The 14,683-nt window shown below is 46.3% G+C and overlaps 1 protein-coding gene across 1 annotated transcript; it reads right to left on the bottom strand.

Moving 5' to 3' along the window:
• Positions 1 to 8,784: 8,784 nt before the first annotated feature.
• Positions 8,785 to 13,984, bottom strand: LOC122200167 (protein FAM170A-like). Its single transcript, XM_042905641.1, has 5 exons — positions 13,718 to 13,984; positions 11,712 to 11,852; positions 10,136 to 10,901; positions 9,770 to 9,828; positions 8,785 to 8,920 (listed from the first exon to the last, which is right to left on the bottom strand). The coding sequence occupies exons 1-3, from the start codon at positions 13,785 to 13,787 to the stop codon at positions 10,180 to 10,182; spliced, it is 933 nt and encodes a 310-aa protein (XP_042761575.1). The 5' UTR covers positions 13,788 to 13,984; the 3' UTR covers positions 8,785 to 8,920; positions 9,770 to 9,828; positions 10,136 to 10,179.
• Between the last annotated feature and the right edge of the window lie 699 nt (positions 13,985 to 14,683).

Here is a 14,683-nt window from a genome sequence, read left to right as displayed (position 1 = left end):
TCGGACCCTTAAATGAGCCACCCAGGTGCCCCTCTAGGAGACCCTTTTCATCCTCACGAGGTTGGGGGACAGGAAGAGGAGAAGGTAGAGAGGCCCAGGAGTTGGAAAGGCCCTTAGCTGCTACTTGCTTCCAGCATTCTGCTCCAGAACCCCTCATATTCTGCTTTTCCCCATCAGTTGCTATTTCCTTTCAGCTGTTGCAGGTGCCAGACTCCCCTCCTACAGTGATGACCCTTTCAGGTCGTGAGGTAACTTTTTAAAATACAAAGGAAGCTCTGCCTTGTATAATCTTAGGAGGTGTCACTGATTCCATGTTGCTCTTAACAGAATGAAGGTATGATGGCCTCCACCCACCCCACTCACTGCCTCACTTAACTCCAGTGCCCTGTGTAGTCCCATGTGTGACCCTGGCCCACACACAGAAGAATTTGACCTTTCTGTCTGTGTCGATGCCCAGATAAATCCACCCTATACACAGTCATCTAACTGACTTTTCTGAAACACACATATGACATAGTTACTTCTCTGCCTAGTACCTCTAGTGAATCCCCTTTGCCCAAAGAACAAAGTTTAAACTTGTGAACATGGCCTATGAAACCCTGCCTCCCTTTCCAGGCACATCCCCTGTCACTTTCCTCGCTCAGATTTCATGCCCCCAACGTACTAAAGAACATACATTTTTTTTCCTCATCCTAAGGATTCATAACGGACTGGTCTCTCTTCCTGAAATTTTACTCCTTCCCTCCATCTTTCCCTCATTCCCTCCGTCTGGGAGGGTCATGGAAAATATCTGCTCATCCTGCAGATCTCCACTATCACTTCCTTTGAGAACCCTCTCTGGTCCCCCGTTCCCTACCCCTACCACTGGGCTCAGTTCATTGACACTCCTGTTTGAACCCACAGAGACTCTACTTCCTCTATTGGGCAACTTATTTCCTATGCCAATTAATTAATTCATTCCTATGCCTATTTATTTATCAGTCCCTCTGAACTATAAGCTCCTGAAAGACTGAGAACTTGTTTCCTTCACTACTATATCTCAAAACCTGACACAATACCTGATACCTGATAGCAATCCAATTGATGAATGAGTGAATGCATGAATGAATGAATTTTTACAAATGAATGCATGACAAGCTGGCCACTTGTATAAGGTCAGTCCCTGTTCCATTCCTCACTCCCTTACCTGCAACCTAAATCACAGCCCAGTTCTTCTGGTGTCCTTCCCTGGTCCTACAGCATTTGTGAAATTCCAGCAATATCCTTCCCACCCCAGACACCCCTACTTTTGAGCATATGTTTCTCCTTGAGTCTAGTAATACCAGTGAGCCTAAACCTGCCCAGCCTTCTTCTGAGCCAGGTGCAAAACCTTCCTTTCACAATGCTATTAGAGGCCACAAAAGAGAGAAAAATCTCTCTGCACACTTCAAGAAGCAACACCAAGTCTTTGGGGCCTGGGAAATGCCAATGTAAGCCTAGAAAATTCATGGCACCACTATAGTATCAGCCCTACTTCCTCTCTGACAGTGAGGGCCCAAAGAGCATATCAGAGAATTTTCTGGACCTCTATAGTTTTAAACAAGCTCTACGTTGACATACAGTTTGGATGGAACCTGCACAGTGAATTTAGCTCAAGTCTGGCTCCATGACTTGCCTTGTGGAAACAACGTGAAGTTAACTGTTGTCTCTGTAAGCCATAAGACTTAAACTTGAAACTCTGGTCTTTGCCTGGTCCTCAGAAAGATGCAGGCCTGGGTCTGTCTTTCTAAGACCAGATAGTCACTGTCTGAAACACGAGAGCCTGGCCATGCATCCAGAAGTACAACAGGACTATTTCTGTCTGTCTGAGAACATGGGGTTTTTCACATGACTCATGTTAAATCTCCCAGGACAGCAAAACTTTACTCATAAAGGGTAAAAGGTATATTAATCCCAAGTTTCACAAACCTTCTCATCTCTTATTATTCATATGCAATCAGTTCTAGAAAGATTCCATTTTGAATTGGAAATGTGTTTGTAAGGATGCAATTTCGCTTTGGGGCTCCCCCTTAGATATGGGCTTCCAGATTTACCAAAAGTCATTAAGAGAAAGGTTCATCCCACCTAAGAGAAGCCCAAGGAAGTAATTCCAGTCAAATACTGGCTATGGCTTTTCAGCTATGTTCACTAAGGATTTTACACCATACCTAGACGACCTCAAGCAACTTGTAACTACCCAAGAGCCATTTTGTGCCACACCCCTTAGCTGCCTCCACCATAGCTCATCAGAACTGTCATCAGACTTAATCAATAAAAAATACAGGACACCCAGTTAAACTGGAACTTTACATAAATCATAAATACTTATGTTTTGTATAAGTATATCCTATGTGCTATGCAGGGCATATTAATACTAAAAATGTTTTCATTGTTTTTCTGACATTCAAATTTAACTACACATCCTATACTTTATCTGTCATATCGTACTCATCGGAAATGGTGGAGACTCATAAGGATCCCAGAGAAGACTCAGAGAATCCTTGACTTTTATTTATCCACCCTAAGCAGTGAGCGTAAACTTCCCACTCCAATTAATAAGCTATAATGAAGTATATCCTTAGTTTCAGGGCTTTTTCTACTTGTCATTATCTTTTTTGTTTTGGAGATGTTTATTTTTTTCCCCTTAACCTTAATAGCTCCTCAGGAAATATTTGAACGTTCATTACACAAAGGAAAAACAACATGAATCTGAAAAATTAAGGGAACCGCCTGGTGTTTGGTGAAAAAGTATTAGGAAGATTGAAAAAGCCAAATTTAATAAGTGAGTCCTTCCAAGGACATTTTCATAGCTTGATATTCTCCCACACTCTGAAGATGTGATTGCATCAAGAATGCAGGGCTGCTAACCACATTTAAGCCTTCCTTAAGTCTATCAAATTGAAGATGCTTTTATACTAAGAAGTGAGCTGAGTAGCTGCTACGGGGACACTGGCAGTTGATGGAGCCCTTGCAAAGGCCTGGAGGGAAACAGCAAGTTTTTCTGTGGGTCTCTGCACTGGCCCCAGTGTTACCACACTCCTGGTACTGGTCAACTTGAAGTACCGTTTTACCCACCTTCACTTGTCTGTTACTATTTAGACAGCATACTAGACTTGACATTACATAAATTATATTCAAGAAACCATTTTTAAAATTTGGTAGGCAGTCTTAAATATATACATTCTAGTCCCTGGCTTACATTCATTCAGCTGAATAAGGGTTTTTATAAAGAGTCGGTTTAGGAGCACATGGGTGGTTCAGTGGGTTAAGCATCCAACTTTGGCTCAGGTCATGATCTCATGGTTCGTGGGTTCGAGCCCCTCATCAGTCTCTGTGCTGACAGCGTGAAGCCTGGAGCCTGCTTCAGATTCTGTGTCTCCCTTTCTCTCTTCCCTTCCCCCACTCACGCTCTGGCTGTCTCTCTCTCAAAAACAAATAAACATTTTTTAAAAAGTCAGTTTACTTACCCCATGTAACAAACCCATGCATGCTAGAGATGTAACAAGGTAACATATTTAAAGGTTTTAGTGGCAAAACCATCCACTCTTCCAAATAGAGACAATAAAGCAAAATGATTAAAGGAATGGATTTTGACTTGCTCCAAAGTCTCAGCCAAGTTGTCTGGCCCCTGTGTAAGTTCTGGAGCAAAGGAAAGAAGAAGAAGTAGATGAAGAAGTTATTCATGCCTCATCTGCCTTTATCTGTTACAGAGGGTTTATAACTGTACCTGTTCGATGGGGATGTCATGAAACTGTGTGTAAGAATTATATATAAGCAGTGAGAAGTGTACCTGACACAGAGTAAGCACTCAGCAGATGTTAACTATTAGCTACTGGAAAATTTGTCCATGAAAAGGACTTCTTTATCAGCAGATGACTCAACGGGAGAGAGTAAATCACAGAATCACAGCAAGTTAGAGGGGACTTAGTTCATACTCTACATGAAAAAGTGTGTATGTGTAGAAAAATGTCTGAAAATTTGCATATCAAATGGTTAATCATGTTAACTTTGAGGATTGGAATGAATATAGTGGGGAAAGAATAAAGAAAAAATTACGTTTTACTCAATTTATCTGTTGAGTTTTTATACTCTTAATATATTGTTTGTGAATTTAGGTTTTTTTTCATTTTATTTTATTTTCAGAGAGAGCACACACAAGTTGGGGAGAGGGGCAGAGATAGAGAGAGAGAATTCCAAGCAGGCATCACAGTTAGCACAGAGCACGAGGCAGGGTTTGATTCCACAACCCTGGGGTCAAGACCTGAGCCAAACTCAAGAGTCAAACACTCAAATGAATGAACCACCCAGGCAACTCTGTTTGTGAAATTTTAACAAATGTATCAGGATAAATGGTTTGAAGTTTTCCTGATGTGCCTGTATTGTTATTTTGGAATTGTTGGCATTTCCTGCAATCTTTGGATCTATGCCCATTGAGTCAACACACTGTCCTGCAGGGAAGAGGTAACAGAACAGAAATCAAATGAGAGGAAAGGAGTCTGGGAAGTGGGAACATCTCGTAATAACTGTACTTTCGGGAAAGGATATGATGGCAAATGAGGCAAACGTCCTACCCTTGCAATGAAAAGGATCTCTTGGGCTGAGAGTGGATGAAGTCTTGGAGAGCCTGGCTGAGAGAACCAACCAGAAGGCAACACACACACACAGTCTGAGAACACTCTACTTGTCTCCAGACATCAGCCTGACTCCCCAGCAAGAGAGGTATTCGGGTGGAACCCATCCAACTTACTCTGCGTTCACTCTGCCAGGCCATTCATAAACCCTTGAGTTATGGCATGGTCCAGACACCCAGGAAGGTGGTGGCAGTTATGGCATGGCCCAGACACCTAGGAAGGTGGTGGCAGTGGTGATGTGGAGAGGAGACCCCTACCTGCACTTGATGAGATCAAACAGAACGGGCTCAGAACTCTCTTAGGCCAGAAGTTTTCTGCACATGCGTGCACACACACAGACACACACACAGACACACACACACACACACACACACACACACACACACACACACAAACCACTCTGGCTATCTGGGCCAGGTGGACCTCATTAATCTTGGAATTTCTTAGCACCTGATAGGACTACAGTATACAGTAACCTTAGGCATGAATAAATTCTTCATCTAGCCCCTCATATGCCCCAGGCTAGTGCGATCTAGAATAAGAACAAAGTTCCCAGATGGTTCCAGGAGCTGTGCCCACAACCCTTAGACCAGGTAAGTCTCATCCCACAATATGATAATGGCATGGGCCTGACAGAGTCATTCTCTAGACTAATTAACCCACACAAATACAAGAATACCTCGCTTGTGGTACTTTCTCATTACTTGCTAATTTTATTATTCTGTTTCCCCTCCTTAACAGAGTGGTTTAAAGATCAAATTCTCAAGTCCCCTCAAAAAAGGGGAACTAGTTTTTCTATTGACAATCCTGCCTGTCACCACATTCTCAGCTTAACCTGACTCTAGGTTCACTAAGCTGTCAAAATGTGTACTGTTCAAGTCTTGAGGGAAAACAAGTGGAATGTCTCCGAGAGGGAAGAGCTTGGCTAAGAGACTAGAAAAAATATTCCCCAGGAATCAGAAGAAGAGAGGATTCCAGGGGCCCAGAGCAGAAGGGAACTCAGGTCAGATTCTTGGATGAGGCTAGAAAATCTCAGATTGGAGTATCGTCTGAGAAACTTACACAGGGAACCTTGGGCCTCTGCACTTACAGGTGCAACACAGAAACAGGAAGGACCTTTCAGGTTTGATGCACCTGTTACAGGGCAAATGGGCATCTCCACCGAACTTGTCTGGGTAAGTGATTAGAGCTCATAGGACCCTTTACCCTTTACCCCCATCGCCACCTCCAACATACCAAACCACACACACACACACACACACACACACACACACACGCTCATGCACATCTTGGTACAGATTAAAACCACTCCCTAATTTGTTTCACGTGTGATTTCCTTCCAATTTTCGTTTCACGGTTTCTTTGGTTTTCTATTTACATAGATCTGGGGACACATTTACCCCATGACTCCTGGGGTGCCTGGGTGGCTCGGTCGGTTAAGCGTCCGACTTCGGCTCAGGTCACGATCTCCCGGTCTGTGAGTTCGAGCCCCGCGTCGGGCTCTGTGCTGACCGCTCAGAGCCTGGAGCCTGTTTCAGATTCTGTGTCTCCCTCTCTCTCTGCCCCTCCCCTGTTCACGCTCTGTCTCAAAAATAAATAAACGTTAAAAAAAAAAAAAAAAAGATGCTTTACCCCATGACTCCTACCCAAATCATCTTAACTGGATGGTAATTCAAAGCTGAGATTTGAGCAGTTGTCTAGGGACTCTAATTTGCTGGGAGGTATTCTTGTTATGCATTTTGTTTTTAGAAGGGTTTGGAACTCAACTGCCGGTCTCCAGGGGCCAGGCTTTGTGGGCTGCCAGACAGGGAAGCTTCCACCATTGCAAGAACACCAGTGAAGTTATCACTTTTCAACAATAAAACATCCTCTAATTTGTGAGGAATAAACTCCAAATGTTTGGGAGGAAATTAGGGAAGGAGACTGAAAGTTTACTGAAATAGGGGGAAAAAAGAGTCAGGATAGTAAAGAGACAAGAAAAGGATCTTAAAAGATAGAAAGGAAATGCAAAGAATAAAGAGAAAAAGAAAAGATTCTTAATGGATTCATCTGCTTCAACAGAATTAAGGAGGATTATTGATGTGTGAAGACTGTGGCATAAAGCAGATACAATTATTAGAAGGTGCTAAGAAAAGAATGAGAAACAGGATTATCAAGTTACAAATTCACTGTAATGGTGGGGAGCATGGGTGGCTCAGTCAGTTAAGTGACCGACTCTTGATTTCAGCTCAGGTCATGATCTCATGGTTCATGAGATCGAGCCCCACATCAAGCTCTGAGCTGACAGTATGAAGCCTGCTTGGGATTCTCTCTCTCTCTCTGCTCCTTCCTGACTTGTGCTATTTCTCTCAAATCAAATAAGTAAACATTAAAAAAGTATCTATCAAATGAATTATAATGAACTCAAGTTATCCACAGAGCATTCGATTTACATTTAACATCATCATTTATCCAGGAAGCCCAGGAGACCACACAGATAAACTAGTAAGAATAAGACTGGTTTAATAAGGCAGGTGGATACAAGATTAACAAATTTAAAAGTCCAGCAAGTGTCTCCACACTTCGAAATAACCTCTTCCTGTAACACCTGACTTGGACCCACAGGCCCTTGTGTTGCTCTGCTCTGTGCTTTCAGGGAAGTCTCTCTCTGAACAGGAATGGCAGCCAGAACTCTCATTGTGTCAACAGCATCCCACCGAGTTATGTGAAATAAGCTCTCAGTGTTTGAAACAGTCAGTGGGAGAGAGAAGTCAAAAAAACCTTCCAAGAAAAGGAGAAGAAAATGATGAAGACCCAGGAAGACTGGGGGTGTGGGGTGTGGAAAGGGAATGTTCCTGATGGGCTCAAGGAACAAAGGAACAAGACAAAGGGGAAGGTTACAGAGCACACAGACGCCGTCAGAGAGGGAGTGGAATCCCCCAGACGGTGGTGTGAGTACGGAAGGGTAGGATAAGCCCCCAATTCTGAATTCCTGGAATGGCAAAGGGGAAACAGGGCATCTTGAGGCAAAACATGTGAATATGCAGACGACATCCCCATTGGACAAGCTGAGAAACATGAAACCGGTGAGTAAGCTGGTTTATTATTATTATTATTATTATTATTATTATTATTATCATTGTCGTTGTCATTATCATTATTATTCAAATAAAAATGACAACGCCAGATCACAGAAACCATGGTTGATTCAATAAAGCCCCATGGAAATCACATTTCACATTCCGAAAAAAAATCCATAGGACTTTGGAATTAGACCTTATCCTGCTTAAATGGACAGAATCTCTGAACTTTGAATTATTTCCTTCTAATTCCATCAGTTCTCTAAAGCCTGGCATTGCCCCCCTACTCAGATTAGAAAGACACATAACTACCCCCTCACCTGCAGTCCAGGGACAACCTCATGCATCGAAATGAGTCTTCAGGGCCTCCTAGACGTCTTTAGTTCCAGGGGTGGTAGCCGTGTTGTGAAGATTAAGTTCAGGGATGAAAAGGTCAAAAACTTGAGAGGCTAGAGGAAGAATTTATTTAGAAATGGAAATTTAATGTCAGAACTGAAAATATCAGAGCTTATTGGCTTAAACTCTTGCTACAACTATCTCTGCAAAGACAACGGGTGGTTTTGGTTAGACGGCCTCTTCTGAGCACTGTGACAAAGTCTCACCCATGCAAGAGGGACCTGTTCCATGGACAGCTTCAAAACTCAGAAATTTCTCCTCTGTCCTGGTGTTTCCTTGTGAAGCCACAACTCATAATCCCTCATCCAGGCCAGACCTGGGGAGATATGCACACCAGCCAGCAGCCCTCTGAAGACTGCCTTCACAGTGCTTTCAAATACGACGCCCGGGACACAGTTTTTACAGCACCCGCTACTTACCGACGACCTCTTCTGAAGCCAGTGTAGTTTGTCATTTGTGGAATCCAGCCTTGTGAAAACAGTCACACAAAAGCCTAATCAATCCCGAGTGCTTCAGTACTGTTGCTGCTGGAAAAGGATTGTGGGCGTCTTTGGTGCTTATAGGAGACCTGGTTCATGAGCCACTAGAGGGAAAGATGTATATGGTAGATAGACAGACAGATAGATAGACAGACAGACAGACAGACAGATAGATAACTTCACTTAAAGAACATATCCAGGTAAGGTTTGGAAAACAGCCTTTATTGCATATGGTATTTATATTTTCATGTGATGCCAGATTGAATGCCGGTTCCTTCATCTTTCTTCACATCATTGGCATTTTATCTGCTACTATCCCCAGGATCCTTTCTTCTCCCTGGAATTGATTAAACACATAAGGCAGAACAGGAAGAGACAAGAAGTGAACATGAGCTCCGTGAGCCAGGGTGACCCTTCACCTTTGCCTTAAAGCTCAGAGCCACACACACCACACTGAGTTTATTTCCAGACGTACTATAGCAAACGGAAGGTTCTGGAATATTCCCAGATCTCTTGGGGGCTCACTTCTTTGTTTCTCTCCCTCCACACTCTGCTTTCTTCCAGAGGGCTATCCATGGGCCGGGATAAGATGCTGGCTTTGGCCGAAGGCTCTCACACCTCAAACCTCTGGTCCTGCTAGGCCCCATGTCCTCTCTCCAGACCACTCCTAGCCCTTGAAGTTGCAATGAGCTCTCATCCCAGAAGGGCCGCTGGCAGTATTTGCTCTTAGAGCTCAGGTCAGTCATGCAGTCAATGAAATAAATGCCAATCAAAACTCTCACTTTCTCAGGGCACCTGGGCGGCTACATCAGTTGAGCATCTGACTCTTGGTTCTGGCTCAAGTCACGCTCTCACGGTTTGTGAGTTCGAGCCCCGTGTCAGGCTCTGTGCTGATGGTGAGGAGCCTGCTTGAGATTCTCTCTCTCTCTCCCTCTCTCTCTGCCCCTTCCCACTTCCTATCTCTTTCAAAATAAATTTTAAAAACTCAAAAAAATTTTTTTTTCAATTCTCACTTTCTCACTTAAGGAAATGGAGGTCAATTTCCTGGACGCACTGAGTATGCCACAAGCTGATGCCACTGCGGAGCCACAAGGTAACCCAGCACGGCCATGTAATTCCTTCCCCTAGATTCCCCTAGGACCCCCTGACATCAGCTCAGACCACACCAACCTCAGGCCTTACTTACTTCTCCCAAAAGAAGGCCACACCGTCTTCCAGGAATTTATGGCTCATGGATCTCAATTGCTGTGTGGAAACCAGAACAGAGAAAGACACTTCTTGGTTCAAGAGGAAAGATGCTCGGTTAGCCCTTGGAAATTTGCAGGACTTCCTGCGGGAGCTGAAAAGCTCGGGATAAATCCCCACTGACAGTCATAACTGTATCAAATGCCTGGACAAGAAGCAAGGGGCCCGCTCACCACCCCCCTCCTTAAGGTGTCCCCTGAGCTGTCAAAGCCCCCCACTCTCCGTTCTGGAGGCGTGAGCCTGGATGGGAGAGACAGGAGTGTTGTGGAGAAGGCACAGTGCCCTCACATGCTCAGCCCCAGCTCACTTGTTGTCCTTTGGAGAATGAAACACACAGCCTGAGCACTGGCTTCAGGGTCGCTTCACGTGAGGGTCCTCCTGCGCAGGCTGCTCCTTCTCGTCCTTTTCTTCCTGCCTCTCTTCCCCCTCCTCCTCGTTCTCATCCTCCTCCTCCTGGGTGCACTCAGGTTCCACGATGCCCGTCAACTGAGCCATGGTGAGGTGGAACACATGGCAGCTGAAGCCCTCCCTGATCCCGTACTGGACGTGCTCCTGGAGGACCTCCAAGGTGGAGAAGACCCGGCAGCAGGCCATGCATCGGAAGCCAGTCTCCACGGTCACCAGCCAGTCGGGGGTCTTGGCCCTGGGTCTCTCCTCAACAGTGGGTGAGCCTGGCGGGCTGTCTGACTCTGCCCGCTCCTCGTGGTCCTTGTCCTCCCCGCTGGGCTCGCTGTCAGACAGCAGGTTTCTGGTGGACACATCAGAGGGGGGAGTACCTACCCGCACGTTCTCAGGAAGGGTCACTTCTTCCATCCTCGGCTGCTTCTCTAGTGACTCCGAGGTCTCCTCTGTCTCCCAGGAGACAGCCACACCCTTTTGCATTTGTACCTGCATGTAGTATATTTTCATGCCCCTTTCCTCTTTGTTTCTGTACACAGAGGACACACAGGTCTTATAGGATGAAGGGGACGAGAAGGAGACCTGGTGTGAGGGGGGAGCAGTCTCCCCTCGCTCCTGACCCTGGACTAGGGGTGATCTAGGCTGGGGACTGTCTCGATGTACTCTCCGGATTCCTGGGAAAGGAAATTAGAGACATAAGAACGTGCGTGGGGCCGGCCAGAAGCTGAAGGAGCTTCAAGTGTGGTAGAGGGCAGAGGGGCTGTGGTGTAAGCAGCTTGGTGTTGGTGTTCATACTCCGGGGTGGTGGCGGGGTGGGGGGGGTGTATCTGGTGGCATCTGCAGGCTTTGAGTGTTTGTAGGGAGACTGGGGGGGAGTCTGTATGTGGGGGTGTGGAGTCAGGTAGCAGGGGGTTGCAGAACGTGAGGGCCGGTGGTGGGTTGCGCGTGCCATGAGCAGAACATGAGTTGGGGCTACCATCGGGGTACGTGTGCATGTGGCATGGGGACAGTGGTGGAGAACATGGCACTGTAGATCACGGGTTTGGGGTGTGCGTGCTAAGAATGGACGTGCGTGGAGTGAATGGTGGGTGTCAGGCGTGGGGATCTGAACTGGATGGTCTTGCTCCAGAGCTGGAGAGGCCTGTGCTGAGATGCTCCGCCCTTCTCTGGAAGTAAGGATAAAGGCAAAGCCTGCACAGCTCCTCTGAAGGTGCTTAATTCTGTCCCTCAGCCTGACAGCTCGAGCTCGGACCTTTCTGGCCCTTGTATCTTAACTTCCCCACTATGATTGTACCAGGGCTCACGCTCTCCCACATGGAGCTCGTATCCACACTCTCCCAACAGCTACGCCATCTTCCCAGGCTCCTCCGTTGAGCCCTGATCACTTCTGACTGTCCTGGATGCCTTCCCAGCCTCTCCTGGATCTGTGTGTCTCCAGCCCCGAACGCAAGGGGCCCCACATCCAAGGAGCCCTGAATGCTTACCACCATGGATGAACTTGCGTGGAGAAGAAACACAGGAGAAGTATTCAGAGGCAGAGGACACCTCCCCTACCCCTGCGCCCCAGCCTTTGGCCACCCCAGGGGATCCAAGCTGAAGGGCATCCTCCTGCAACTTCGAGACTCCTGAGAAAGATAGGAAAGCCTGAGACACCATGGGTGGGGCATGCTAATGCATCACTCATCCATCCAACAAATATTAACAGAGGGTCTGACCTGGGTCAGAGGCAGCGAATACACGTGGTCGACTGTCTGGTCCCCGGTGGATACTCCTGCATTTAGTTACTATCGATAACTATTTTGTTAGTGTCTTGTCAGAAGCGAAGGCCTGAGTGGTGGCTGTGAACAGGATGTCTGACACGTGAGAATAATATGTATCAGTCAAACCTTTCATGCCTGTGGGGACGGTGTGGCGAGCAGGGTAGAAACGCATAGAGCGTTTGGAGCATAGTGTGTGTTCACAACTCAGGAACCGTGCGACATGTCACATTTCCTGATTTATATAATATGGTCTGTATTTATGGTGTGTATTCAATCATTCATTTATCCATTCCTTCAACAGTGTTCAGCTACTATGTATCAGGCACTCTTCTAGGCTCTGGGAATGTTGAACGTTCTGGTAGAAGACAGACACTAATCAGGGTATGATATGTCAGCTGGTGTGAAGTATACAAGGGTTCCCAGAGTTAGCAAAACAACAATGGAGGACGCCCAGTTAAATTTGCGTTTCAGGTAAACCACAAATAATTTTTATGTGCGAGTGTTCCCATGCAATATTTGGGTCATGCTTATTTTTAGTGTAAGTATGTACCATAGAGTATCTGTGACACACTTATACTCCAGAGTTTGGTGTAACAGGAGAGGACTTCGATACACATGGATTGTATGTGAACACAGTGGACGAGTGATATGCATATATGCCTATATGCTCTGTACAATTTAATAAAATAGTGTGTGTGCAGATGTGCAATTTTTTTCTCTATCAAAATGTATATGGGTAAGTGACAGGAACCTTACAAGACAGACTTCACAGCTAAGGACACTCTCCCCCTTCTCCCCATTGCTCCCCCTGCCCCATCACACACAAAGAGACAAACGTATCTTGCCAATCATTGCTTTCTCTGTCCTATCCCAGCTGCTGCATCAAAATCCTCCTCCTGTCCAGGCCTCCATTCCCAGGGCCCATCTTACACTCTTCAGGGCCCTGGACCTCGTGGAAGCTGATGAGAGAGCTCTAATTTGGGACAGAAGCCTCCGGCTGGGGTGGGCTCCACTCTGCCCCACCTCTTGCATGTGACAACCCACTTTCTCAGGACAAGCTACTTGTTTGTGTAAAATGCATGCAGTCACCATGCACCCTAGGAAGTAAATCCACAGCTTTCAGAGCTCCCTGAAAGTCCCTGACTACATTTCTCACCCCTCTCCATCTGGGCATGGTCTGTAAAAGACCCCTCCCTTCCCTTGATCTCCCCTGGAAAGCCCACACCTGTAGATTCACAAACGCCCATGGATCAACTGGTAAATTCTTCCTGCTAAAGGAATACGATCTCCACACTTTCCGTATGATGCCATCCCCAGACCATCTCCTTCTGCACAGGCATGTCACTTCTCAAAATGTTTTTGAGCAAGGCTTCTCTTTCCTCTTTTATGGGTCAATCTCTATCAGCACCCATCACACCCCACACCCAGGGACCCCAGAGGAAAATCACATAAAGAGGATAAAAGAGAACACAGGACTGAGCCTGGGCAAGCGGGACCCCAGCCTGCTCTGAGTCCAACATAGCTCCAGGCCTGAACAGGCCAAGAGAGAAGTTCTCAGACTGGCAGGGATGAATCCCTGGCTTTTGGGGGGCATCTGGCCTTCCTGTGCCATCTCACACCACCGGGGACCCTCAGGACAGACACGGCAACATCTGCTGCCCGCCTCCCTGGGGGAGGCGCAGACTGGCCGCAGCCTCTGTGCCCCCCCAGACAAGGTGCCCAGCACATACCTCCTCCCTGCTCAGCCGTTTCCTGGGACTCTTCATCTTCCAGATGTTTCCTCTTTTGTCGCTGTTTCATGGTACCAGCTACAGAAGCTTCTTAGAAGACACCTAACTCCCAGCTCTTCTTTTCCCTTGCTGGTTGGCCCTTCTTGACTCTCAGAAAATATGATGAAATGACCCAATATAAGCAAAAATAGTTGAGTCCCCTAAGTGGCTGAGGACGTCAGACGGCTCAGAGAACGAGCAGCACTGCCCAGGGTTCGCTACAGCACAGGGCTGTTAAGGTTCAAAGGTCACCAGGCCCACAGCGGAGTTCTCTGACCTCACTGATGATGTCAGAGCATTCTGAGGACCTGGATCCTACACAGCCTTTGCAAATGCGGAGACCCCATTTTCAAGAGTCATTCCTTTTTCCCAATGGAACCTTTCCTGTGAATTCAACTCTCATCTTCTTAAGAATGAAAGGATATTTTGAGATGCGAATCTGTTCTTGTTGATTTTTTTCCCTTTCTCCCTTTATTTTTTACCCTTTCCCTTCTGCATTCAAGTGGGAAGCAGGCTCTGGGTTCACTGGCCAGAGGAAGGACGTGCAGGGCTGAACGCAGCAATACTGTGCTTATCATCTGGGCTTTTATTTCTAAAATCCCAAACTCCACAGAAAAGTGAGGATACTTGAGCAGAAACCTATCAGAAGTAGGAACTTTGAAATTATACACTTACTGTCTTCTTTTCCTGTTAGCTTAAGATCTATATCATCACAGAGAGGTCCGTGGACCATGAAAGAAAAGGAATCTCTAAAGTGCAGTCAGAGGGTTAGATAGGGCAAAAACTCTTGGAGGAGATGGCTGTGTTGTGCATATGAGCAGAACCAACCTGTCCCACCCATGACACAAGAGCCACCAAACCAAAAGGAAACATGGCAACCGAGCCAATGGACCTCTAAGCTACAAGTGTATACCCCACTAAACAGTA

Source organism: Panthera leo, chromosome A1 (assembly GCF_018350215.1).
Source record: "Panthera leo isolate Ple1 chromosome A1, P.leo_Ple1_pat1.1, whole genome shotgun sequence".
NCBI lineage: Eukaryota > Metazoa > Chordata > Mammalia > Carnivora > Felidae > Panthera > Panthera leo.
The sequence above is the reverse complement of the archived record's forward strand: the minus strand, read 5'-3'. Positions and strand labels throughout refer to the sequence as shown.

Coding starts and splice junctions, on each gene's coding strand:
- LOC122200167 (XM_042905641.1), bottom strand. CDS start 13,787: ATGAAACAGCGACAAAAGAGGAAACATCTGGAAGATGAAGAGTCCCAG. Junction 11,853..13,717: donor AACGGCTGAGCAGGGAGGAG/GTATGTGCTGGG, acceptor TATCTTTCTCAG/GAGTCTCGAAGTTGCAGGAG. Junction 10,902..11,711: donor ACGCAAGTTCATCCATGGTG/GTAAGCATTCAG, acceptor TTCCTTTCCCAG/GAATCCGGAGAGTACATCGA.